The sequence below is a fragment of the Manihot esculenta genome, chromosome 6, assembly GCF_001659605.2.
Source record: "Manihot esculenta cultivar AM560-2 chromosome 6, M.esculenta_v8, whole genome shotgun sequence".
NCBI classification, from domain to species: domain Eukaryota; kingdom Viridiplantae; phylum Streptophyta; class Magnoliopsida; order Malpighiales; family Euphorbiaceae; genus Manihot; species Manihot esculenta.
Genome location: NC_035166.2, coordinates 25,588,476 through 25,615,684, shown reverse-complemented (window position 1 = coordinate 25,615,684; position 27,209 = coordinate 25,588,476). Strand labels below are relative to the sequence as shown.

Below are 27,209 nucleotides of genomic sequence, written 5' to 3'. Positions count from 1 at the left end.
ACATTTGATTACTTAATTAATTACTAAACTTTAATATCATACTGGGTTTTAGTTTATTATAACATACAAATTATATATTACTTGGTGAAATTAATATTACAAAATTTTGATAGGTGAATTTTTCCAAGTGTGAAATGCAATTTTAAATTAATTAAAAAATTAGCTAATTAATATTAATAATTAATTGAATTATTATTATTATTATTTATGAAAGAGAAAGTACTGACATGATTTTAAAAAAAATCAATCAAACACCAGTTTGTTATTCTCTGTCCTAATTATATAATTACTTCACTCTCGCTATCTAATTAATAAAATAATTTATTTTAATTGTGTCTTTAATAATTGAAATTTAAGATATGAATGAAAATGGAAGATTTTTTAATAAGTTTTTGTTTTTATGTAAAGAAGCAATCTCAAATATTTGGATTGAAAATCTCATATGATTAGTCGAAAAAAAATTATAATTATTATGGAGCATAATGGTAATATATGAATATTAAAGAAAAAAAAGTACAAAGCGTAAACATTAAAAGAGATTTTCAATATAAAATTAAATTTTATTTATATTTATTTTAATTCACTGATAAGTGAGTTAAAAACTGTAATAAAATATAAAATTATATTATTGAGAAATGCACCAACTCTCCTGCAATTTTTTTTCTTTTTTGTGTGTGCATGACTAAAGTGAACAAACAGTAGAAAGAGAGAGAGTGCGCGCGCGCGCGCGATTCTTAAGAAAGCAAAACGCAAAAGGCCGGGTTTTGCGTTGATCTTTAGCGACAGCGATGAAAGTTCGCAAACAGAAAAGCTCTAATCTAAGCAAACAAGAGAACAAACCTTCCCTGCTTCCTCCTTCCCTTAGATTGCGCCCATTTATCCAATGTGAAGTTTTCTTTCTCCTCTTTCATTTTTTTTCTTTCACTTTCCCTCTCCCCTTCTTCCCTGGGAAAACAGAGAAAACAAGGACCTGACCAAAAGGAACCAGTGCCGAATTTGCTGTACACAATTCATTATGCATTTCTCTAAATTAGATGATTCGCCGATGTTCCGGCAACAGGTGCTTGTCTTTTATTTCCCTGCAATTATTGCTCAGTGTAATTCATTTCTCGTTATTTAAGTTTCTGTCTTCACCCTAGTTCTTTTAAGACTAAGATTTCGATCTTTATCTGATTCTCACTAATGTCCACGATGTCCGCGTTGCATCGATATATATATATATATATGGAACCCTCTAATCAGAATTCTGCTTTTCGTCCGTTGTTCAGTTGCCGAATTTTTGCCAACTTCTAAGTATTTAAGGATCAGAAACTTATTAATTCTGAGCTTCATGCAAGCACAAGTTACAAGTTTATTATCATTATCATTATTATAATTATTATTATTATTGTATCAGTGAATCATTATTGAGAGATGATGATATGTTTCATTTGGTTATTGATGTTTCATTGAACTTCTTCCTCTTGTGAGTTCATTACGCATTTACTAGGAATTCGATATTTCAAATTTTAGTTTTTCATTATTCAATTTTCTCTTTAGAGATTCTTACTTGGTATTCACATGAAGCTATGCATCTCATCCACCCACATGCACACACAAGTATTTATCTATATTATGAATGCCTGTTTATTGGAGCATCCATAATCATGTAACTCGTGGAAGATGTTTAAGCCTAGCTTATTGATGAGTTGTTTGTTCAAATAGATGCAATGTTTGGAAGAAAGTTCTGAGCTATTGAGGGGGAGATGTTTAAAATTCATCAAAGGTTGTCGAAAGTACACGTAAGTCCATGTTCATATTGTTAATTTATACACCACTTATATTTTCTTCACTGCAACTTCATATGCTTGCATAAATTAGAATTTATCATTTCTACATAATAGAAATCAATACTTACAGGAAATGACATGATATTGGGAAAGGGTTGAAGATTGGAATATGCACCAAGTAATAAGTATGAGGACAGAGAAGCACTGGTTTTGGTCCTTAACATTTATGAAACAATAGATCTTTAGGATAATGCCTTGGATGCTAAAAAAAGGAGGGAGAATTGCTTCATGCTTTGGAGGATCTTATAATTTGATTTTCTTATTTCAGAGAAGGGCTTGGAGAGGGGTATGATGGGGATGTTGCTTTTGCAAGTGCTCTTGAAACTTTTGGAGGAGGGCATAATGATCCTATTTGTGTTGCTTTTGGAGGTATGTTGATATTGTCCACCGCCCCCACTTTTAATAAGGTTGACTGTGTAATTGTACCTGCTTAGGCATGCCTTTGTGCTTATTTTCCCCCTGATTCTTAAATATAAAAATCACTAGTGGAAGGAACCAACTGGTTTATGCAGCAGTTTGGCCCAAATGTTTCTATTGCATGACACATGTAGTAACTGTTTGTTTGAACTCAATTTGGATAATTATCTTATACTGTTGGGATTTTAAAAAATGAAACTTAGCCAAGGTGATATTTTTTTGGGCTTAGCATACTACTTTGAAGCTTATTTAATAAAAGATCAAGGTTATACATCACCACTGGACAATCCCGTAGCATTTAGTTTTTTTCTTGTATGGCTAGCCTGATTCATGCTCTGCTTGAGTTCTTAAGCAGCCAAGATGAAGCTATATGTTTAATTGCATATTTGCATGGCATGTTCATGTGTATTTTATTTTCATTAGATTTTTGTTCTCACTAATTTCACAGTGAAATCCTGTTTCACTAGATAGAAAATCTATGTCTGTGGGTCTTGGCATAAAACCCAGGAACCTAATAAATAGCTCAATATTTTGCTGCTAATACATAGATTTTTCTTTTTTCTGTTCTACCAAGGCCCTGTTATGAACAAATTTACTATTGCTTTGAGAGAAATTGGGACGTACAAGGAAGTTCTTAGGTCACAGGTAGACAATTTTTGAGGATTGAGGATTTGAATTTTTTTTAACCAGTGAATTATTTTATGTGATATGGAGAACTACTACAACTGATTTCCTTTTATAACATAATTGGTTTTCTCAGGTAGAGCACATTCTAAATGATAGATTGCTACAGTTTGTGAATGTGGACCTGCAAGACATCAAGGTACCATACGTTTCTTATAGAATGGATGCTTTGTTTTACATTTGTAAGGAGCCTGTCATTCTCTTCAGTATAGTATAGTCTAATAAAGAATGTTTTCTATGTTGAGACCATAGTGTGATAGGATGTCAGAGTAGAGCCTGGAGAATCCTAGAAAATTCTAGAGGATGTTGTAACAGAAAGGAGGAGGTGCTGGGAGCATGAGAGAAGTATATATTGAGGGAGGGAGGGAGGTGTAACGACCCGAAAATCAGGCCGCCACCGGCGCTAGGATCCAGATCGGCTTAAGGCCGCCGGGACCCGTAGCAAGCCAAACATACATCCTGTGAACCTGTTTAATCCCATAGATGGTCAACAACATACATAAAAATTAAAACTTTTCTTTTCATTCAATCAAACATTCCTCTGCCAAGCCTAGCCTGTGCATGCACAACATAACATAAACCTCTCATTGGAATCCTCATCAAATATTCCAATGGGGTAACATAACATAACATAGGCTTGGATTACATAATCATCATAAAACATTATATCTCATACAAGACCATGTGTACTGGGAATACAACAGACTCTAGTCAAGCACATTATCAAACTTACATTACATTACATCTCATACTTATACATTACCAACAAACCATGTCCACAGCTAACTATTACATAAACTTCTCTTACTCTGCTGACTTCTCTATCTACTCTGCACCTGCAAGACTGGGGTTAGGGGAGAGGGGGTGAGCTATAAAGCCCAATGAGCGGAAACTAAAAAATATTTGCTTTAATTCCACCCTTTTTAGGTATATTATTATTCATTTTATTATTATTATGATTCCTCCATTTTTAGGTATATTAATTATATAACTTTTTCTTATTCATGCTTTCATGGAATGCAACACATCACAGCTAATCACATAAAGGATGAATTTGTCACCAATAGCCCTCTACATTTCCATTAGTGCCAGAACGTAGAATGGGTCCTGGTCTTTCTCTTACATAGTGCCAGGGACGTAGAATGGGTCTTCCTGGACTTCCATACCGTATCATCATCATATCATGACATAACATACGAGGGCTAATGGATCACTCAACATTCATCCACATCAACATCAATTTATGCAATGCAGCATATTCGTGAGATCTAATGCAAACATCCTGAAATATTGCATGGCATAATGATGCATGGGCAATGCTTTATGATTCATTCATTTATTCATTTATTCATTTACTTTAAAACTTAAGAAGTTGTTCCACTCACCTGGTGACTGAAGCTGTAACAACGAACTCGGAACGACTATCTCACAACCGGGGGTCTCGGTTCCTCGGGTCCGAACCTACACAGGTGGACTCAAATGAGGCACCAAACAACAAGAACATAACTCTAGACATACCCCCAAAAACCTCCTAAAAACACCTCAAAACACTCCTAGGAAACATGCAAGAAAAGGCTGGACAGGGCACTTTCGGCGGCACCTTCGGCGGCCGAAAGTCCCTCCAGAGACGAAAGTCAGGCAGGTTCGGCGGCACCTTCGGCGGCCGAAACTCCCAGACAGAGACGAAACTCATGCATGTTCGGCGGCACCTTCGGCGGCCGAAAGTCTCGGACAGAGCCGAAACTCCAACTTTCGGGGGCAAGCTTCGGCAGCCTAAAGCTGCCTCTCAAGCCATGTTCGGCGGCCGAAAGTGCCTTCGGCTGCCGAACCTGGTTTCTGCCAAAGGGCAGAAACTTTGGCTCCTCTATGCACAAATGCCTCCCAACTCTCACATCATGCATATACTTCACCCAAATCATGCATACAAGTTCCTAGGGGCCTCAAAACATCAAATACCCCAACTACAACACTTCAAGCATACTCAAACATCATACATTGTTCATAAATCACTTAAAACTTAACATTTGCTTAAAAACTCATACAACCCTATACATGTCATTCTACCCCATAAAATCACTTAAAACTTACTTAAAACACATGAAGAGCTTAAGATCGGCTCTTACCTCTTGAAGATCGAGGGTTGAGGAGATCTAAACTTGGAGATGGGAGAAGTTCCAACTTTTGGTCTCCAAGCTCCAAAACTTGTTCTAAGCTCAAAGATCTTCAAAACCAAAGTTATAAACTTGTAAAGATCATGGAAAAAGGAAGGAAAAACTCAAGATTGGGGAAGGATGGCGGAATGCTCACCTTGGCCGAAATGGGGAGAAAAAGCTCGCCCATTTTCGGCTAAGGGACCCTTTTATAGGTGGCTGGCCAGGCCACGTTCGGGGGCCGAATGTGCCTCCGCATCCATGCAAATGTTCGGCGGCCGAACTTGACTTTCGGCGGCCGAACCTGAACTTCCCTAACTCATGCTTTCGGGGGCCTAACGTGCCTCCAAAACGCATGCATGTTCGGCGGCCGAACTTGACTTTCGGCGGCCGAACCTGAGTTTTCCTCCAATGCTATTTTCATGCAAAAACTCATTTAGTTTCATACTTTAAAACCATTAAAACATAAAAACATTTCATAAAACATGTCTTTACCCTTCTAGAAGTTCCCGACATCCGGAATTCCACCGGACGGTAGGAATTCCGATACCGGAGTCTAGCCGGGTATTACATTCTCCCCCCCTTAAGAACATTCGTCCCCGAATGTTCCTCAACTAATACATGCATAACATAGAACATAACATACATACTAAACACATAGATACTAACCTCTAAAAGAAGTGGGGATACTGTTGGAGCATGGACTCCCGTGTCTCCCAGGTACATTCTTCTATATTGTGGTGGTTCCAAAGGACTTTCACCATCGGGATTTCCTTGTTTCTTAGCTTTCTGATCTGGGTGTCTATGATCCGCACTGGCTGCTCCACATAGGTGAGATCCTCTTGGATCTCCACATCAGGCTCACTAAGAACCTTACTCGGATCTGACACAAACTTCCTCAACATGGAAACATGGAAAACCGGGTGGATTCTTGCCATTGAAGCAGGTAAGTCCAGCTTGTACGACACATTCCCAATCTTTTGCAAGATTTCAAAGGGTCCGATGTATCGTGGGGCTAGCTTACCTTTCTTCCCGAACCTAACCACTCCTTTCATTGGAGACACCTTAAGCAATACCAGATCCCCCTCCTGAAACTCTACTAGTCTTCTGCGGATGTCTGCGTAACTCTTCTGTCTGCTTGCAGCAGTCTTGATTCTTTCTCTGATTATGGGTACCACTCTGCTGGTGATCTCTACTAGCTCAGGCCCTGCCAAGGCCTTTTCTCCAACTTCTTCCCAGCAAACAGGTGACCTGCACTTCCTTCCGTACAAAGCTTCATATGGAGCCATCCCGATGCTAGCATGATAGCTGTTATTGTAGGCGAACTCTACTAAGGGTAGATGTTGCCTCCAAGAACCGCCAAAATCTAGCACACACATTCTGAGCATATCTTCTATTGTCTGGATGGTCCTCTCTGACTGCCCATCAGTCTGGGGATGGAAGGCAGTACTGAAGTCTAACCTGGTACCCATGGCATTTTGCAGACTCCGCCAAAATCTGGAAGTGAACTGAGGCCCTCGATCTGACACTATAGACACTGGAACCCCATGCAGCCTGACAATCTCATCTACATACACTTGCGCCAACTTGTCCACAGAGTAGCCACTCCTGACAGGGAGGAAGTGAGCAGATTTGGTGAGTCTGTCCACAATCACCCATATGGAGTCCAATCTGTTGGACGTCGCCGGTAACCCTACTACGAAGTCCATAGCTATGTTTTCCCATTTCCATTCTGGAATCGGTAGCGGGTTAAGCATTCCAGCTGGCTTCTGATGTTCCAGCTTCACCCTCTGACACACTTCGCAGGCTGACACGAACTGCGCCACTTCTTTCTTCATAGCTGGCCACCAATAAACCTTCTTTAGATCTTGATACATCTTGGTGGCTCCGGGGTGAATGCTGTATCTTGCATTATGAGCTTCTCTCATAATGTCTCCTTTTAGCCCTATGTCATCTGGTACACATAATCGACTCCCATAGCGGAGGATCCCCTTGTTGTCAAATCTGTACTCATCGTTCTTGCCTGACTGAACAGTCCTGGCAATCTTCACTAACTCGGGGTCCTCATGCTGTTTCTGAGCGACTTGCTCAAGGAACACAGGTGTCACTTTCATCTGAGCCACTAAGGCACCTGTACCCGACAACTCTAACTGTAGCCCTTCTTCGATGAGCTTGTAGAACTCCTTTACTACTGGTCTTCGTTCTGCTGTGATGTGGGATAGACTGCCGAGTGATTTCCGGCTTAAGGCATCAGCTACAACATTAGCCTTACCCGGATGATACTGGATTTTGCAATCATAGTCACTGAGCAGTTCTACCCATCTTCTTTGCCTCAAATTCAAATCTCTTTGACTCAGGATGTACTGCAGGCTCTTATGATCTGTAAAGATCTCACATTTTACCCCATAGAGGTAGTGCCTCCACATCTTGAGTGCAAAGATTACTGCTGCCATCTCAAGGTCATGTGTGGGGTAATTCATCTCATGCTTCTTTAGCTGTCTAGAAGCATAAGCAATCACCCTCTCATTCTGCATAAGCACACATCCCAGTCCCACACGGGACGCATCACAGAAGACGGTAAAGTCCTCTCCACTAGATGGCAGTGCTAACACTGGTGCTGAAGTCAACCTCCTCTTAAGCTCTTCAAAACTCTCTTCGCACTGGTCGGTCCACAGAAATTTCTGATTCTTCCTGGTTAGTCTGGTCAGAGGAGCTGCTATCTTTGAGAAGTCCTGAACGAACCTCCTGTAGTAACCTGCCAAACCCAAGAAACTTCTGATCTCCGTCACTGAAGTGGGTCTAGGCCAGTTAACCACAGTCTCTGTCTTCTTGGGGTCTACCTCTATCCCATTCTCTGACACCACATGCCCCAAGAACGAAATGCTCCTTAGCCAGAACTCACATTTAGAGAACTTGGCATACAAGCCGTGTTCCCTCAAAGTCTGCAAGACCAACCACAGATGATGGGCATGTTCTTCTGCATTCCTGGAATACACTAAGATATCATCTATGAAGACAATAACGAAGTGATCCAGGTATTGGCTAAATACTCTGTTCATGAGATCCATGAATGCTGCAGGGGCGTTAGTTAACCCGAACGGCATCACAAGGAACTCAAAATGCCCATATCTGGTCCTGAATGCCGTCTTTGGCACATCTTCATCTCTGATCCTCAGCTGATGATACCCAGATCTCAGATCTATTTTGGAGAAACAACCTGCTCCTGCTAGCTGGTCGAATAGATCATCGATCCTAGGCAACGGGTACTTGTTCTTGGTAGTAACCTTGTTCAACTGTCTATAGTCGATACAAAGTCTAAGGGATCCATCCTTCTTCTTCACGAACAAAACTGGAGCTCCCCAAGGTGAGGCACTCGGTCGGATGAAACCCTTGTCTACCAGCTCTTGCAACTGTTCTTTAAGCTCTTTCAGTTCTGCTGGCGCCATCCTGTAGGGAGGGATAGAGATCGGTCTGGTTCCTGGCATCAATTCTATTTCGAACTCTATCTCCCTAGGAGGCGGTAAACCTGGCAGCTCGTCTGGGAAAACATCTAAGAACTCTCTAACCACAGGCACCGAGGCGGGCTCTCTGACATCTCTGTCTAGCTCTCTCACATGAGCTAGATAACCCTGACAACCCCTCCTGAGCAGCCTACGAGCCTGTAGGGCTGATATCAAACCTCTAGGTGTACTCCCCCTGTCTCCTCTAAAGACGACCTCTGACCCATCCTGACATCTGAACTTAACCACCTTGTCTCTGCAATCCAAGGTAGCACCATGGGTAGATAGCCAATCCATCCCTAGAATGACGTCAAAATCTGTCAAGTCTAGAACCACTAGGTCGGCGGATAGACATCTTCCCTCTATGAAAACTGGACTGTACTGGCAGACTGACTCTGCCACCGACGGGTCACATTTGGGTCCGCTGACCCATAGGGGACACTCTAACCCAGAGACCATCAAACCCAACCTCTCGACCGCTCTCGGAGAAACAAAAGAATGGGATGCCCCGGGTCCATTAAGGCATAAACATCTGAACAACCAATGATGATATTACCTGACACCACGGTGTTGGATGCGTTTGCCTCCTGCTGCGTCATTGTGAAGATCCGTGCTGGAGCTGACGGACCTTCCCCTCTGTAAACTGATGAAGAAGAGGCTGACCCTCTCCCTCGGCCTCTGCCACTAGCCTGTGTTGCGGCTGAAGCTGCTGGCTGTGCTACGCTACCCGAAGTTGTCTGCTGGGGCTGTGCCGTAGGAACTGCTCTCGGACACTCCCAAGACATGTGTCCCTCTTGCCCACATCTATAACAGGCTGTCGTCCCAAACCGGCATACTCCCCTGTGTAGCTTACCACACCTTGCACACACTGCATTATCAGCACCAGAGCTTGAGCCACTTCCTAATCCCAGACCTGATTTGATCTTGCTCCAGAACTTATTTTTCTTTGGTTTCTTAGTGGTATTGCCCCACTTCTTACTAGCTGAACTCAAGGATGAAGGGTCTATCCTTCCCCCACCTGGGGTCTTAGAACCAGAAGGTTGTGCCACAGACTGCTTGACTTTTCCCTCTATTACGGCACTAGCCTCCATTCTCCTGGCCATGTCTATAATGGCATGGAAACTTTCTCTATCAGCTGACTGAATCAAAGAGGAATACCTGGAATTTAGCCTCATGACATACCTCCTCGATTTCTTCGGATCTGTATCCAGATGCTGCCCAGCAAATGGCAACAACTCTAAGAATCTATCGGTGTACTCATCGACACCCATCTCATCTGTCTGCTTCAGCTGTTCGAACTCAATCACCTTCAGCTCTCTGGAACTGTCAGGGAAAGCCCATCCTGCGAACTCATTCGCAAACTCCTCCCATGACAAACTGTCCACCTTTGGTTTCACATAGTTCTTGAACCATTCTCGTGCCTTCTTGCATTTCAGAGTGAAACCAGCCATCTGAATGGCTCTACTGTCATCAGCCCCTATCTCATCTGTAATCGTTTTGACCTTCTCCAGGTACACAAACGGATCATCACCGGTATCAAACTGAGGAGCACCCAACTTCATATAGTCGGTCATCTTAGCCTTGCTCCCTCCAGATGAGGTAGGTTGAGGTCTTTGGTTTTCTGTAACTGTGGTTTCTGCTGGTGGTGGAGGTGCAGCATCCCCTGGGATAGGGTTTGCTGTGCCTGGGTGGAAGGATGGAGGTGGGTACATAGGGTACTGTGGATACTGTGGGTAAAAAGGTGGGTATGGCATGTGAGAAGGGTAAGGATTAACACTGGGGTAATCCGATGTACCTCCCATCGAATACCCGGGGTATGGTGAAAAAGGTGGGTACTGGGGTGGTGGAATAAACCCCGAGGCCTGAGTGCCTCCCTGAGACTCACCCATGCCCTCTTCTGGCATGCTCACACCAAGACTACCATCCCTCCTCTGGTCCACATCCATCTCTTCTCCCACATCCACTGACCTGTCTCCTTGAACCGTTCCTCTTACTGATCTGTTTCTACCCAGATCCAGAGATCTTCTAGGATCTCCCACTGCTCTGTCCCTGTGGGACCTACTCGACATTGCCCTTGGCAATGCTGGAGGACGGGCGCTCGTGCCCTCATCCTCCGGTGGTACTCTAGCCAATCTAGCTGATCGACGAGTTCCTCGCATTCTGATTACTGGAAAACAGCACAGAAATCAAAACATTAACATCCAATGGTTCATGTGGAAACACATGAACCCACATCATATACATAGCATATCTCATGGCATATCATACTTTCATTCTAGACAGGACTCTACATCCTATCCTAGTGGACATGATTTCCTATTGTGCTTGACTTTCTATCACATCTATGAGCCCGACACTCTAGGTCCGACCATATGAACCTAGGGCTCTGATACCACTCTGTAACGACCCGAAAATCAGGCCGCCACCGGCGCTAGGATCCAGATCGGCTTAAGGCCGCCGGGACCCGTAGCAAGCCAAACATACATCCTGTGAACCTGTTTAATCCCATAGATGGTCAACAACATACATAAAAATTAAAACTTTTCTTTTCATTCAATCAAACATTCCTCTGCCAAGCCTAGCCTGTGCATGCACAACATAACATAAACCTCTCATTGGAATCCTCATCAAATATTCCAATGGGGTAACATAACATAACATAGGCTTGGATTACATAATCATCATAAAACATTATATCTCATACAAGACCATGTGTACTGGGAATACAACAGACTCTAGTCAAGCACATTATCAAACTTACATTACATTACATCTCATACTTATACATTACCAACAAACCATGTCCACAGCTAACTATTACATAAACTTCTCTTACTCTGCTGACTTCTCTATCTACTCTGCACCTGCAAGACTGGGGTTAGGGGAGAGGGGGTGAGCTATAAAGCCCAATGAGCGGAAACTAAAAAATATTTGCTTTAATTCCACCCTTTTTAGGTATATTATTATTCATTTTATTATTATTATGATTCCTCCATTTTTAGGTATATTAATTATATAACTTTTTCTTATTCATGCTTTCATGGAATGCAACACATCACAGCTAATCACATAAAGGATGAATTTGTCACCAATAGCCCTCTACATTTCCATTAGTGCCAAAACGTAGAATGGGTCCTGGTCTTTCTCTTACATAGTGCCAGGGACGTAGAATGGGTCTTCCTGGACTTCCATACCGTATCATCATCATATCATGACATAACATACGAGGGCTAATGGATCACTCAACATTCATCCACATCAACATCAATTTATGCAATGCAGCATATTCGTGAGATCTAATGCAAACATCCTGAAATATTGCATGGCATAATGATGCATGGGCAATGCTTTATGATTCATTCATTTATTCATTTATTCATTTACTTTAAAACTTAAGAAGTTGTTCCACTCACCTGGTGACTGAAGCTGTAACAACGAACTCGGAACGATTATCTCACAACCGGGGGTCTCGGTTCCTCGGGTCCGAACCTACACAGGTGGACTCAAATGAGGCACCAAACAACAAGAACATAACTCTAGACATACCCCCAAAAACCTCCTAAAAACACCTCAAAACACTCCTAGGAAACATGCAAGAAAAGGCTGGACAGGGCACTTTCGGCGGCACCTTCGGCGGCCGAAAGTCCCTCCAGAGACGAAAGTCAGGCAGGTTCGGCGGCACCTTCGGCGGCCGAAACTCCCAGACAGAGACGAAACTCATGCATGTTCGGCGGCACCTTCGGCGGCCGAAAGTCTCGGACAGAGCCGAAACTCCAACTTTCGGGGGCAAGCTTCGGCAGCCTAAAGCTGCCTCTCAAGCCATGTTCGGCGGCCGAAAGTGCCTTCGGCTGCCGAACCTGGTTTCTGCCAAAGGGCAGAAACTTTGGCTCCTCTATGCACAAATGCCTCCCAACTCTCACATCATGCATATACTTCACCCAAATCATGCATACAAGTTCCTAGGGGCCTCAAAACATCAAATACCCCAACTACAACACTTCAAGCATACTCAAACATCATACATTGTTCATAAATCACTTAAAACTTAACATTTGCTTAAAAACTCATACAACCCTATACATGTCATTCTACCCCATAAAATCACTTAAAACTTACTTAAAACACATGAAGAGCTTAAGATCGGCTCTTACCTCTTGAAGATCGAGGGTTGAGGAGATCTAAACTTGGAGATGGGAGAAGTTCCAACTTTTGGTCTCCAAGCTCCAAAACTTGTTCTAAGCTCAAAGATCTTCAAAACCAAAGTTATAAACTTGTAAAGATCATGGAAAAAGGAAGGAAAAACTCAAGATTGGGGAAGGATGGCGGAATGCTCACCTTGGCCGAAATGGGGAGAAAAAGCTCGCCCATTTTCGGCTAAGGGACCCTTTTATAGGTGGCTGGCCAGGCCACGTTCGGGGGCCGAATGTGCCTCCGCATCCATGCAAATGTTCGGCGGCCGAACTTGACTTTCGGCGGCCGAACCTGAACTTCCCTAACTCATGCTTTCGGGGGCCTAACGTGCCTCCAAAACGCATGCATGTTCGGCGGCCGAACTTGACTTTCGGCGGCCGAACCTGAGTTTTCCTCCAATGCTATTTTCATGCAAAAACTCATTTAGTTTCATACTTTAAAACCATTAAAACATAAAAACATTTCATAAAACATGTCTTTACCCTTCTAGAAGTTCCCGACATCCGGAATTCCACCGGACGGTAGGAATTCCGATACCGGAGTCTAGCCGGGTATTACAGGAGGGATGTGCAGGCATGACTTGAATTTGTATTTTCTTCCAGCTTGAGTTGTTTGGGGGCAGTGAGTATACTGCTGGGGTCTGAACTCTGAAGCAAGATAGTTTGTATCTTATTCCACCTGGACACTTTGGGTTTCTTTGAACAAAAAATTATCTTCTTCCTGTTGCTATTTCATAATTCTGTTTTTACTTGCTTCCCTGTTGGTTCTGTGGTTCCTTACTCTATCATGGTGCTTTTATTTCTACAGAAGCCAGAAATGCATTTTTTTTTTGCACCATCTCATGTGCAATGTAAATGATCTTGACTTGTTCGTTGTTGAGCATGTCATTTCAAAGTTGCATTTGAACTAATAGTGAAAGAGTTCAGATACTCAAGAGGTTGGCAAGAAACGTTGCTCAAAGGGACCATTTTTGCCTTTTTTTTTTCAAAATTTCATGAATAACTTTTTTGGTGATGTGTGTTCATCATCAATGTTCTTCTGTATTTGATCGTGTAACATTTTCTCCCCTTTGCATATCAAAACAAATCTCACTCTTAGCTACATGAAATATTGCATTGTTGCAGGAAGCCCGAAAACGTTTTGACAAAGCTTCCCTCATATATGACCAGGTTGGTGTTGCACCTCCATGCTCTATTATATGACTCTGAAGGTTATACATTTAGTTAGTGGTCAATCTCCCTTGCAACTTTTCCACAATTTTCATTCTTTGGGTTCCATGTATTCTAATGTCTTCTGTCATGCGATGCTGCTTATTTTCATATAGATTGATCTTTTAAGATGCTTTTTATTTTCTAGAATGAGAAGGAAAAACAAACCGAGAATTGAGAATTTTAAATGGTTGATGTATGTGCAACTCCTATCATGCAAATGGATATCTAAGGAGATGATTACTGTCCAGAATGAGAAGGAAAACAAATTGATAGAATTAGGGATCTTAAGTGGTTGGTTTATAGGCAACCTTTTCTTTTCAAGATTAAACTCCCTCTAGAAGTTAAGTAACTTGATCTATAAGTTGATTCCAGTTAAACTTGTTAAAGTATTCTCTGCACCATTATGATAAATTAGTTTGGCATTTCCATTCTTAAATGCTGATTCTTTTTCTATGTTTTATGTTTTTTAGCATAAATAATTATTTTGTTTTAATACAATTTAAAGTTTTAGATTAATGTTAACCAACCTCTTCTTGACTGCAATGCTTAATGCCTCTAGCATTCACTGCAGGCACGTGATAAATTTCTGTCATTAAGGAAGAGCACAAGGATGGATGTAGCTACTTCTATAGAGGAAGTATATCCAATAGCAACCTTCTTATAGCTTTAACAGTGCTATTATGGTAAACCTTCAATTTGGATATAATTTGGTGGAAAACATTGCAGGAATTATACAATGCAAGGTCCTCCTTTGAGCAGGCACGTTTTCACTTGGTAAGTTGATTTGTCCAAGAATAGTAGATCAAATAAACCAACAATGCATAAGAAGTTTGGCAGTAATATATAATTCATGTTTTTCCACTTCCAGGTTAGTGCTCTTTCTATTGTTGAGGCCAAGAAAAGATTTGAGTTTCTCGAGGCTGTTAGTGGGACAATGGATGCTCATATTCGATACTTCAAGCAGGTACCTTTTATGATCACTTAGTGGCTCCTCCTAAGGTCTGGTACTGCATATGCTTGACGTTAAAATTCTTGGTTCTTTCAGGGGTATGAGCTTTTGCACCAGCTGGAGCCTTTTATTAACCAGGTCTTTCTAATTCCACTCATGTCCTGTCAAATTTTAGTTAATCATTAATTTCTCACTATAAAGAAAGTTTAATTCTTATTAAGAGCATAAATAGTTATAATGAACAGCTAAATCTTTTCTGGACTAAGAAAACTGACTCGCTAAATTTCAAAGTATAAGAATGATCTGTCCAATTTTCTACTTGTGAAACCCTAAAAATAACTTTCTTTTCTTCAGAAGTCCTCCCAAATAATGTTGCATCTGCTTTGTCTGCTCTCACAAGGATGCCTGCCAGAAGTTCAAAATACTGTGTAAATGTCAATGACTAGTAAAAAAACACTGATATATTTTATCATAAGAATGACTGAGCGCAGGGGTAGTTTATATACTGGGTGACAATGAGTGCTATCCACCTGGTAGCATAGTTCAGGTCTCAGATTTTCAATTTGCAATAAATAAATAAGAAGAAATGCCAAAAAAGGCAGTGGCAACTTATTCTTATGTCATTCTTTTCCTTGGAACCAATTTAAATATTTAAAAGCACATGACATGGTGGATTTGATCATAAGTTTTCCAGTTGCATGTCATAGAGGAAGACTAAAGGATTCCACATTCGTTTGTTAACTATGATTCAGCATATGGCTTTTGACTACTAGAACCCAGGTTGTGTCCACCCAAACCAGATATAGCTTTGATGATCTTCTCCTTTGTTCTTTTGGGAGTAATAGAAAAATTTTAACAAAAGGTTGAAGCCCTCATTCATAGGTTTAGTAGTGGATAGTTCCAAATTGAGGTGATTTTTGTTGAGCAGCTTCTCAGTCTCTCCATCCCTCTTCTTGAACAATTTTTTCCCTCCTATACAGGAAACTAAATTTCCACATCACATCAGATTTTTGTCATGCAACAAACTTTCCATGTCTCGTTTATTGAGTATCTACTTGCCTGCTGCCATTGGATCTGTTAAGGCCAGCCAATTGGCACTTGTTCTCTCCTTGCTTGTCTTTCCCTAGGAGATACTGTTCAAAAGTTGGCTGCTAGCAACAAATTCTGTCTGAAAAACCTTACATTTGTAGTTGGCCTGTTAATTTATTAAAGACTGGGGATGTTATACTACAGGTCTTAGCTTATGCACAACAGTCTAGAGAATGCTCCAACTATGAGCAAGCAGCTCTTAATGAAAGGGTACAAGAATACGTGAGACAGATTGATCGAGAAAGCAAGCACAACTTAAATGGAGGTGTTGGTTCTCCTAGTGGCGATGGTTTGCGACTTTTTGCTAGGAGTTCACAAAAAGTGATAGAGGCAGTTATGCAGTCTGCAGCAAAGGGGAAGGTAGTTTTAAAGTGGATCTTACATATTTTCCCTTATTGTGATTTCTTTGCGAATTGAAGCCTTAGATTTACCAGCACTGGTTATAGAGTAAAATTAGTTTTGCTTAAATCACTAGCTAAGGCTATATTTTGTTCAGGTTCAAACCATTCGACAAGGATATTTATCAAAGCGTTCCTCAAATTTGAGAGGTGATTGGAAAAGAAGGTTTTTTGTTCTTGATAGTCAAGGGATGCTGTATTATTATCGCAAACCTTTCAACTGGACATCTGTAAGTTGTTAGATGGAAGATGGTTTGCAAATTGCAATGTTGTGGGTTGGCCCGCATATGCTGTTCAGTGTTCACTGAACTCTGAGAATCCTATTTCAGGGAAGTGGTAGTCAATCTTCCGTGCAGAGGAATGCTTCTGCTGACAATAGCCCTGGGTTGCTAAGTCGGTGGCTTTCTTCTCATTATCATGGTGGAGTTCATGATGAAAAATCTGTAGCACGTCATACTGTAAACCTGTTGACATCAACAATAAAGGCTGATGCAGATCAGTCAGATTTAAGGTTCTGCTTCAGAATTATTTCACCAGTGAAAGTTTATACTTTACAGGTGTTTTTTTCAAAGTCAACAAGAAAATTTATTCTGAATATGCATTTATGACTTTAGTAGTGCCTGAAACATCTTGTTGCCCATGCACGTTTCTATACTGCTAATTGTAATGTGCCTCCAATGCAGGCAGAAAATGCACTGGACCAGGTGGACTGGATTGAAAAGATTACAGGAGTGATTACTTCATTATTGAGTTTCCAAACGTCTGAAAGAGTAATTATTTATCTCCTCTTTTCATTACAATTCAACATTTGAAGTTACGTAGTTATTCATGAGCACAGCTCATTTATTTGTCAGCATCTGTCTACCAGTCACATGGGAATTGGTGATCATCACTCTGTCAGTGATAGCAGCTCAATGGCAGATTCTCCTGACATTGATCATGCAGAGATTGAGGAGTTCGCATCTAATAACATGACCACTAGATGTTGCTTAAACTCTAAAAATTCACAACAGCAAGAATGTTGTGTAAGAAGTGAAAAGCCAATTGATGTGTTGAGAAAAGTACCTGGAAATGACAAATGTGCAGATTGTGGTGCACCTGAACCAGACTGGGCATCCTTAAATCTTGGTGTTCTCATGTGCATCGAATGTTCAGGGGTTCATCGTAATCTTGGTGTTCATATATCAAAGGTAAATATTTTAATGATTTAGGCTTTCCTATGAAAAGGAACATTTAGCACTTAAAACCAGTGGTGTTTTCGATGAGATCGTTAAGAAAATGAATGAATGATCAATGTTCAGTTACAATTTTCTATCTTAAATTATAACTACATTAATTCTATTGCAAAAGTTAAAATCTGCCATCATGAATCAACAAATATTTCTTGCAAATTTGCACTCTACACATGCGTTCAGATCATTACTAAGAAACAGTGAGAATGCAGTGTTCAAACCTCAAAACAAGCAACCACATAACTAACTGTAACTGAGAATGAAATATATATTTTTTTTCTTTTTTTTAAAAGAGGAAAATTGGTGAACTTGTTTGATGTAATTATGTTCATTTATTTATTTTGTTTTTGGGCTTCATCTCTTTAGTGCATAAATTATTTATATTTATACTGTTATGGTCATTGTCTTTGTGTTTGCACATTCACTATAATAACCTTCTATGCAGGTAAGGTCATTAACACTTGATGTCAAAGTGTGGGAGCCATCTGTCTTAAATTTGTTTCAGTCAATAGGCAATATTTATGCAAACTCGATTTGGGAGGAGTTATTGCATTCAGGAACTTCTTTTACAGGTGATGAAATGTCGAAGGGGTAGGTCATGCAGCTTTTGATCTGACTAAAACCACTCTCTCTCTCTCTCTCTCTCTCTCTCTCTCCTTTTTTCTTTTGGAAAGAAACCAAAAAAAAGGGCTAAGGGTTGGTAGCTTTGTGGTACAGTTTTTCAAGGTCTCTTTCTGATAGACAGAAGCTTTTCCATATGAGGAAACCAAATTATGATGATTCCATTTCTGTTAAGGAGCACTTCATTCATGCAAAGGTATTGTTCTAAGTAATCTTTTTTTTTGTTACTCTTTATGTTGAGCAACTGTAAGAAAACAACCAAGCATTGTCAATGTGATTGTTATTCTCTTTGCTCCAATTTCCTTGGGAATTTTTGTTTTAAAAAGAAGGTATGGCTTACATTATTTGAATAACAGATGAAATTTTTTGCAAGTAAACGAATTGGTCATTGGTTATCATTATCTAAACTGGGTAGTTCTGGAACCTCATGAATTAGTTGATTTCCTTATCTTTATATCCTGATATGTGTCTGACAAACACTAGTTGCCAGCTTATGTATTACCTGGGGTCACTTTTGTGTGGAGTGGGTAGTAGGCTTCAAGTTGGATTATGAAGGCACTTCTTCAGTTCTCTTGGTTGAATAGGCTTGAACTTTAGTTAGGAATCTTGAGTTAGGATTTGTTTCCCATTAGGAAATGGATATGAACGAAATAAGCACTCAGCTGCCACTTCTTTGGGGTCTTCTGTACCATGAGGGGTAAAAGCAAGGCCTTAAAGTCTGGTTAAGGCATGAATAATTCATTTGAAGATTCAAACGCGTGATGTGGACCTGAAGCTTCCCACCCAATGATGGATGCGACATTTAGACTTAAGGGAGGGTCCAGCTATGAACAGAACATTTACAGTTAATCATTGTTCCCACCGAAGGTACTCTTGCAATTTCACATACAGTGCCTTAATAACAATCAGTTGCTACTTCTGGTATTTCTGAATGCTTGTGAACTTGAGACTTAAAGCAACAGATACTTCAGCCTTCACGTACAATATCTTTGTGTCTTCTTACAAAACTATGCAGATCATTGATTTTGGAACCATCATTTGTATGACTGGTAACTGGTAATATGTAAACACTCACATAGACAAATACAATTCCTTATATTTTCTATGCATATACAGGAATTAGAATGTTAAAAGTACCAACACTAAATGCTATCATTCCTCGCAACTTTCATATGATATTCACATCTCATTATCAGCCTTTTGTTGTCTGTGTGTGTTGTGGACGTCCATCAGGTTCATGCTTTACACTCTGCTGTATATTGTATCAATTTAACCAGGCTTACATACAGAATGTTTAAATGATTTATTAATTATTAATGGGAAGGAAAAAATTACCTACGGCAGTTAACATGATAGATAAATATGTTAGTATCCAAAATTGACAGCTTGGAATGCAGTATGCAGAAAAAATATTTACGCACAAGATAAAGGACGACCAGAATCTCCTTTCAGTGGCACAACAGGTATGGGAAAGTGTCCATGCTAATGACAAAAAAGAAGTCTACCGCCAAATTGTCCGCTCTGGAGTAGATGTCAATGCCATCCATGGGCAAGCATCATTCAGTATATCCTCATCTCTGACCTTTATAATCCTGTACAAACCACGAAGAGCAGGAAAAGCTTGATGTCAAGTTTGATTGCTTTGCAGGTGACTCTATGGACAAGCCCTTAGCAAGCTACGTGAAGCCATTACATAAAAATGAAGATCAGGTCATAGAGGATTTTACAGATGGCTGTTCTCTGCTTCACCTGGCCTGCCTAACTGCTGACCTGGGTATGGTAGAGCTGCTCCTACAATATGGTGCAAACATCCATGCTTCTAATTCAAAAGGTCAGACGCCACTGCATCAATGCATCATTAACAGGAGACCTTCAATTGCAAAGTTGCTTCTTACAAGGTGATTCTTCGTTTCCTCAAGCCTTTGCTGTTAGCAATTTACTAATAAATCAGTGCCATCCTTCCACATGGAATCATACTGTTCTTGGTATTGAAGATCCATCTCATCATCCTTTTTGCTTTCCTTTTAATTTGGTATATATTTTGCTATACTTGGATTTTTAGAAATATTTTTTAAGGCATCAATAAGTGTAAATGCTTTTTAAACCTATGTTAGGTAATTATCGTTTCCACTTTGATGTACTAACAACCTCGGCATTCTGAGGACGAGAGCCAGTCTGATCAGAGCCAAAAAGTTATATCGAATCTAGTAGTATTATCAATTTAATAGATCCACAAATGGTGGAACCTATTGGAAGTAAAGAAAATATTGTACAATGCATTGGTTTAAGAAGAATCTTTTCCTACCTCTGTTTATACCTAGAGAAATTACTTCTGTTATGAAATTTGAATGCAAGACGATTAATATTCACTTGATCTTTGAGAAATGCTTCAACCAGAACTCTGGAAAAGAGAATATAGCTTTCAAATACAGCATATGCATTGTTAAACACAAGGCCATAGCAAAATCCAGAGGTAATTTAAGGTGAGGGTCATTGGCTGCCTAGTGCTTTCCCCTAAAAAAATGTTTTAAAAGAAAAGACCGGACAATTGACTTTGTTGGAATTGCTTATCGTTATTCAAAGCTTCAGCTCTTACATGGTGTTGATTGCTTCAGCTCTTACATGGTGTTGATTTTTCTGATTGTACACATCTTTCATTTTTTATCTTTATCTTTCCAAAATGTAAGAAAATTATCATCGTTGTATAAGGTATCAGCTCTTAAATTTCCTGCACTTTTTAATGTTGTCATCTTAATTTTATATAATGATATTAAATCGTGTAAACCGCTGATCAGAGTCTTGCGAATCTAATGATGCAGGGGAGCAGATCCTCAAGCTGTTGACGGAGGAGGAAATACTGCTATTCAGCTTTTATCGGAATCATCCATTGATGACAGTGAGCTTGTTATTCTCTTAGCAAAGTAAACTATAACTACTCAAAAATCAGAAAATATAGGAGTCAGAGCGGAATGAAGGGGCATTTTGTATCATAGGTTTCTTTAAAAACGATGGACCAAACTTTGTTGTTGCAGCAGTTGGCAGGTTTGGTAGCTAGGCCATTATAATCCTCTCATCTCTGAGCCTCCGAGTGTATGTAGATTTAGAATATGTATATAGGTCCCTTTCTTTCAGGTTGCCTCATTTTTCCTACTGGGGCCTTGACCTTCGGGCATGTTGTAGTTTTAAAATTTGTTCCCTGTTTGTGTATAAGATACTCTAAGCATTCTTTCTGACGGCGAGTTTTAGTTGATTCGGACTGCAGGAAATGTGAAAACCACTTCATAAAACTAACAAGGCGCATCCCTAAGGAATTATATTGACCTAAGAGAGGAAATAGTAGGGGGAAAATAAAACATTATCGGTATCTTAGTGAAAAGTTTCCTGTATTGGATTTTCAGAGAAGATTGCATTTTAGAAAAAAAAATTCTGCTCGGACGATGCATTTTCAACTGTATGAACTAGCAATGATAGATCTCTGCTTGCTGTCTATATCACTGCAACAAATTAATGGAAAATTTTAACGTAAATTATCATTTTGAATATTGCAGAAGGCGAGACCCTTAATAGATTAAAAAAAAAAATGATAAAATGAAAACTGGCACCCTGTTAACTGCAAACTAAGTACAACATAGTAAGCGCCAGACACAAGGAACAAGATCATGGTTTGGCTGGTGGCATTCTCAGCCATTGCTTGAGCTGCCACATCTGCCAATCTCTATCTTCCCACCAAGTTGTAATGTATCTGAGACCTCTATCCCCATCTTCATCTGAGGCAAGTGACAATTAAATCAACCTCACAATCACTTAATCTCTGTTTCACCCTCTCCTCTTCCCTTCTCTTTGTTCCTTGATCAGTTCTGAGTCAAACAGCAGTTAGAACAAATTCATATAGAACAAAAACTGGCAGGAAAAGGCATGCACCCAACCGTCACCCAAATACATGCATCGCTTTTGAACACAGCCATCTTGTTATTAAAAACCATTCCAGTAGCTTAACATATTTTGTATGAACCCAACCACAAAATGAGTTTAGAGGTAGGACAAAGCTGCATTCCTCAAATTGCTAATTTTTCTCAAAAATAAAAAAATCTCTAGTTCTCTAGTGTAGAAAAACCATAAAAAAGAGAAATATCCTTCTCAGTCTAAGGCTCTCAACTGAGGGACAGCGAGTTAGAGACTGTATTTACATGAAAGGAATAGAAATATAGATAAGAGGGTCTTTTGTAAGCAAAATTGAATTTGCAGCTATTTTTCTTCTTCCTATCCTAATCAATCACCAGGCTGCTAGCATAATGGCAAATTTGTTGCTGAACACCATCAAAAGAAAAGGGGGAGGGAGGTACGGATGATGGAGAGACAGAAGTGCAGATATTTTTACCTTTTTGAGTGCCAAATGCCTTTCGTTTGAAGGTCTGAATCTTGATGTGTTCCAGAAGGAGAAAGCTACACAATGTATAAACCAATGGACCACCATAACTTTCTAAATATGCATAAGCTTGATTCTCTGTAACATCTTGCTCAAACCAGCAGTTGCATAATCCCATGGAGCTATAGAAGGAATACAATTGCAATTATCCTCTGATAATCATGCTTGCACCTGACAAGCAACTCCAAATGTTTGCTTTGAGAAATCATCAGCATTTTCCGAATACATCTCATCACCATTGATTAAATCACTTAACACAACAGAATCTGGAACCCATTTAAACCTGACCATGCTCTCTAGAGCCTTCACTGCTTCGACTGTTCTCCCTGCTCTGTGAAAACTACTAACTAGAGTTCTACAAGTAGAAAGACTGAGCTTAAGACCTTGCTCTTCAATCTCATCAAGTAATTTCAACACTTCTGAAACATTATTATATTTGCATAGGGCATCAATCAGTACATTATACATAATTTTACTCACGTTCACACCCTTCAACAATATGTCATCCACCAGCATTAAAGCTTTGATCCAGTTACCTTCTTTCAAGTAAGCGTCAACCATCACATTGCAAACCACATCATCAGGCTCAATATCTCTTGCAATCATCTCATCAAAAAGGGCAAACATCTTGGATCTGTTCCCTGTACAATTGTAACCATGTAACAATGTTGTGTAAGTTAAAACATTTGGCATCAAATTCCTTTTCTGCATATCTAGAAAGAGCTGCTCTGCTTCTCCCATTCTTCCTTCCTTGCAATGATAGCCGATCAAAATTGTGTAGGTCACATGATTTGGCGTGAAATTCTTGCCAGCCATGTCTTCCCACAATTGGTAAGCTTCAATAAACCTTCCCAACCTGCAAAAGCCATCAACCAAAGCATTGAAAGCAGAGATAGAAGCAATTCCCTTTTCCACCATTTCCCAGAACAAGGATAGAGCCTTCTCCATATTTCCTTCCTTGCAACATCCATCAATTAGGGAACAGTAGACAAAATTATCAGGTGGAACTGCTTCCAATGACATCCCATCAAACAAACGAAATGCCTCAGCTAAATTTCTGGATTTGCAATATGCATCTATCATTGTAGCATAAGTCACACTACTGTGAGCCAAACCCTTTCCTGGAATTCCATCAAACAGTTCCCGAGCTCTCTCAATGTTTCCCAACTTGCAAAGTCCATTGATCAAGGCATTGTAAGAGACAATGTTTGGATTGATGCCTTTTTGACACATGTTGTCATGAAGTTGAAAGGCCTTCTCCAAATCACCTTGCTTGCAAAATCCAGAAATGAGAGAGGTGTAAGTGAAGATGTCAGGAACCAGACCCTTGTCAAGAAGTTCAGAGAACATCTCCATTGCTTCCTGGAGTTTCCCATTCCTTGAAAGCCCATGGATAAGGACACTGTAAGTTTTCACATCTGGAAGCACTCCTCGTTCAAGCATACATCTAAACTTTGCTAAGGCCCCACTGGTGTTACCATTCTTGCAGTACCCATCAATCAAGCTGGCATAAACAACATCATTTGGTACTATACCACAACCTAGCATCTCCATAAAGCAACTTTCAGCTCCTTGCATCTCCCCAGCCTTGCAATATCCATGAATAAAAGGCCCATAAGTATAAACATTTGGCTTTAATCCATTCTTAACCATTTCAACCAGGTAAGTCCTTGCATCTTCCATTTTCCCAGCCTTGCAAAGGCCAATTATAACAGTATTGTAGCAGAATACATCAGGTGCTACCCCTTGCTCCTTCACAACATCTAAAATCTTAATTGCCTCCTCCAACAGACCTTCTTGTACATGGCCTTTTATTAAAGTTGAGTATATTACACCATTTGGTTTCAGACCCTGGGAAATCATCTCCTGAAACAACATGTTTGCCCGTTTGAGATCTCTGCAGTGGCAGAGGCCATTGATTAAAATACCAAAAGTGTACATGGTTGGTGCCAAGTTCCTCTTCTTCATCTCAATCAGTAACTCAAAGGCCTTTTCCACTTTCTGCTCCTTATAATACCCCTCTATCAAACAATTATACGTTTGGGTATCAGGTGTTATGCCCATTGCAATCATTTCACTGAAAAGAGGTTTCACCTTCTCCATCTCACCAACTTTGCATAGCCCATGTATAAGCGTGTTGAAAGTGAAAAGATTTAACTTAATTCCATGAGCAAGCATCTCCTCCTTAACTTGAAAAGCTTCTGTGATGTTACCCTGTTTCATGAACCCATTAATCAGAGCAGTGTAGGCAATGTGATCAGGTCTCAAACCCAAGCGATACATCTCCTTCAACAACAGTTTTGCGTCTCCAGATCTTTTCTGTTTACAAAACCCATCAATAAGTATAGCATAAGTATAGTTATCTGGGGCCAAACCCTTATCAACCATAGACTTCGCTAACTTGAAAGCTTCATCAATGTCCCCAGCTCTACAGAAACCACCAATCACCGCATTGTAAGTAACTGTACTGGGACTACAACCCTTCGCTTCCATATCAAAAAGCAGGCCTTTACCCTCCTTAACATTCCCCACTCTGCAATGTGCATTTATTAAATTTGTGTAAGTGTATACATCAGGATCTAACTTAGCCTCTAACATCCCATTATACACTTCCCAAAACAACTCCAATCTATTACCCTTCAACAAATCCTTCAACAATGAATTACAACAAACTAAATCAACCACAAAGCCATGATTTTTAGCTCCTAGAAACACACCAGCAGCCTCGTTCAGAAACCCCTTCTTCTTGTAAGAATTAATCAAAATTTCAAAAACTATTGGGGTACTCCCATTGAATTCTCTATAACACTTAACAACTGAATCCAAAATCTCCAAATGCTGCTTACGGGTCTCAATCATTCGTTCCAAAACGCTATTCGCGGAAGCAAAAAGTCGCGAATTGCACAGAATTATTGCAAGAATGGAGAATGAACAAGTATATTGAGGAATACCAATTCTAGAATGGACCCAACTGAAGAAGCTATTGAGGCGTTTAGGATCATTCACCTGGTTTTGTTTAATAACTGAGAGAACCACATCTGGGTTTAGCTTTTTCGTTATTGGTGAGGACTCCATGAGGTACTGCCAGTTGTTTTGCTTCAAAAATCCAGTGATTTCATTGACTGTGTTGTCCTGTTCATTAGTGGTGCTTAATGACTTGAATTTGAGATGGCAGATTCTGTTTCTTGAGATTACGTTTCTATGCCGACTCTTGAAGAAGTGGAAATTTCTATCGGATATTAACCCCATCCTTTTCTGGCGATTATACGATTTCCGATGGAGACAAGCAGACTCCGGAAACCTTGCAAAAGAGGAGATAGAGGAGTTTCGTTTCTTCTCTGCAGACTGCAGCGACTAGCCAGCCCCCAACAGTTGACAAAAAACGACGACGTTCAGTCAGAGCTGCCTTGGGCCTGGCCCAGAATACAGATATCCCATCATGACAAAAGTCTCAAAAGCTTGGGCCAGCCCGTATTTCCCTTATAACTGAAACGAAACCGTCATATTCTTTTTATTTGGGTAGGATGGAACCATGGGCTCTTCCGACCCAAAGAAAACCACAAAATGAGAAGACACAGTGTGGTCCAATGAAAAACATATCCAAAACAGTAAGCAAAGATTGGATGAAAGACGTGTGCGATAATATAAAAATAATAAAATAATATCAGATAGGCGCAACGACCAACTTGCATGGGCAAGCCAATAGCCTGTCTTCCGTTAGGGTTTGTGCATGAACCCAAAAGGTCAATGGCCACCAGGTCCAAATCAGAGTTTATTTTATCATTTATTATTTGAAATTAATTAAAATCACATGAAGTAATTGATAAAAAAAAAAAAATGAAACACAAGACTATCTCTCATGTTTATGGAAAGTTATATTTAATATTCTATCTTACGCTACACAGACGGCATGCATTATTATCCATATTTATTTTTCCTTTCCATGTTAAACTTTGAAATTTCAATTGATAAAATAAGATGATATGGTTTTTTTTTAATTTAGAATTTAAATTTTAAATTTTGAATATAGAGTATTTTTAGACTTTGAAAATGATTCTTTATTTTTTTTAATAAATTTATTTGATATGAATTTAAATTAATTAAATTAATGAGTTTTGGATAACGAAAAGTTCATAAAAAAAATAAAAAAATAAAAATAAAAAACTAAAATTTCTAATCCAAGGAAATCAGGATGTCGTATGTCTCTGAATTGTTGTGCTGTAAGCAGTAGAAAATAAGTACGTGTTTCGTGCACTGAGACGGATTTGATCACAAAACATGAATGAGTGTGAATTTGACAAGGTGTGGGCTCGCTCTCAAAGGTTGCGTAAAGACTTTGTTACATTGAGGCTGCCATTCACACTTTTCGTCCCAAAAAAATGCAACCCACCAGCGTACGTACGTGGCCCTCCTCTCGCCTCCTGTTCCTAGCTTAATTGGCCTCTGCAGTTTCAGATAATTTTGAGGAAAAAAAAATGCAACTATTTTTGAGGAAAATAGAATAAAATTTTA

The 27,209-nt window shown here is 39.9% G+C and overlaps 2 protein-coding genes across 3 annotated transcripts; one reads left to right on the top strand and one right to left on the bottom strand.

Annotated features, from left to right (window-relative positions):
* The first annotated feature begins 671 nt into the window (after positions 1-671).
* On the top strand, positions 672-21,501 carry LOC110617326 (ADP-ribosylation factor GTPase-activating protein AGD1). Of its 2 annotated transcripts, none has more exons than XM_021760050.2 (20): positions 672-1,060; positions 1,705-1,781; positions 2,098-2,198; positions 2,821-2,891; positions 3,007-3,069; positions 13,896-13,940; positions 14,554-14,619; positions 14,709-14,756; positions 14,851-14,946; positions 15,028-15,069; positions 16,165-16,380; positions 16,517-16,648; positions 16,748-16,975; positions 17,102-17,188; positions 17,273-17,608; positions 18,096-18,241; positions 18,368-18,467; positions 19,669-19,834; positions 19,920-20,169; positions 21,091-21,501. In XM_021760050.2, the coding sequence occupies exons 1-20, from the start codon at positions 1,016-1,018 to the stop codon at positions 21,194-21,196; spliced, it is 2,421 nt and encodes an 806-aa protein (XP_021615742.1). In that variant the 5' UTR covers positions 672-1,015; the 3' UTR covers positions 21,197-21,501. The 2 variants fall into 2 exon arrangements, with proteins under 2 accessions (XP_021615742.1, XP_021615741.1); XM_021760049.2 differs by having other exon boundaries at positions 14,542-14,619.
* Positions 21,502-21,718: 217 nt separating this feature from the next.
* Positions 21,719-26,119, bottom strand: LOC110617325 (pentatricopeptide repeat-containing protein At5g61990, mitochondrial). Its single transcript, XM_021760048.2, has 2 exons — positions 22,650-26,119; positions 21,719-22,128 (listed from the first exon to the last, which is right to left on the bottom strand). Exon 1 carries the CDS (start codon positions 25,944-25,946, stop codon positions 22,857-22,859), a length of 3,090 nt encoding a protein of 1,029 aa, XP_021615740.1. The 5' UTR covers positions 25,947-26,119; the 3' UTR covers positions 21,719-22,128; positions 22,650-22,856.
* Positions 26,120-27,209: the final 1,090 nt, after the last annotated feature.

What these genes read in the sequence shown, in the direction of transcription:
- LOC110617326 (XM_021760049.2), top strand. Translation starts at nt 1,016, where the DNA reads ATGCATTTCTCTAAATTAGATGATTCGCCGATGTTCCGGCAACAG. An exon ending in AGTCTGCAGCAAAGGGGAAG is followed by an intron (nt 16,381 to 16,516) that starts GTAGTTTTAAAG and finishes TATTTTGTTCAG; the next exon opens with GTTCAAACCATTCGACAAGG. An exon ending in AACCTTTCAACTGGACATCT is followed by an intron (nt 16,649 to 16,747) that starts GTAAGTTGTTAG and finishes ATCCTATTTCAG; the next exon opens with GGAAGTGGTAGTCAATCTTC.
- LOC110617325 (XM_021760048.2), bottom strand. Translation starts at nt 25,946, where the DNA reads ATGGGGTTAATATCCGATAGAAATTTCCACTTCTTCAAGAGTCGGCAT.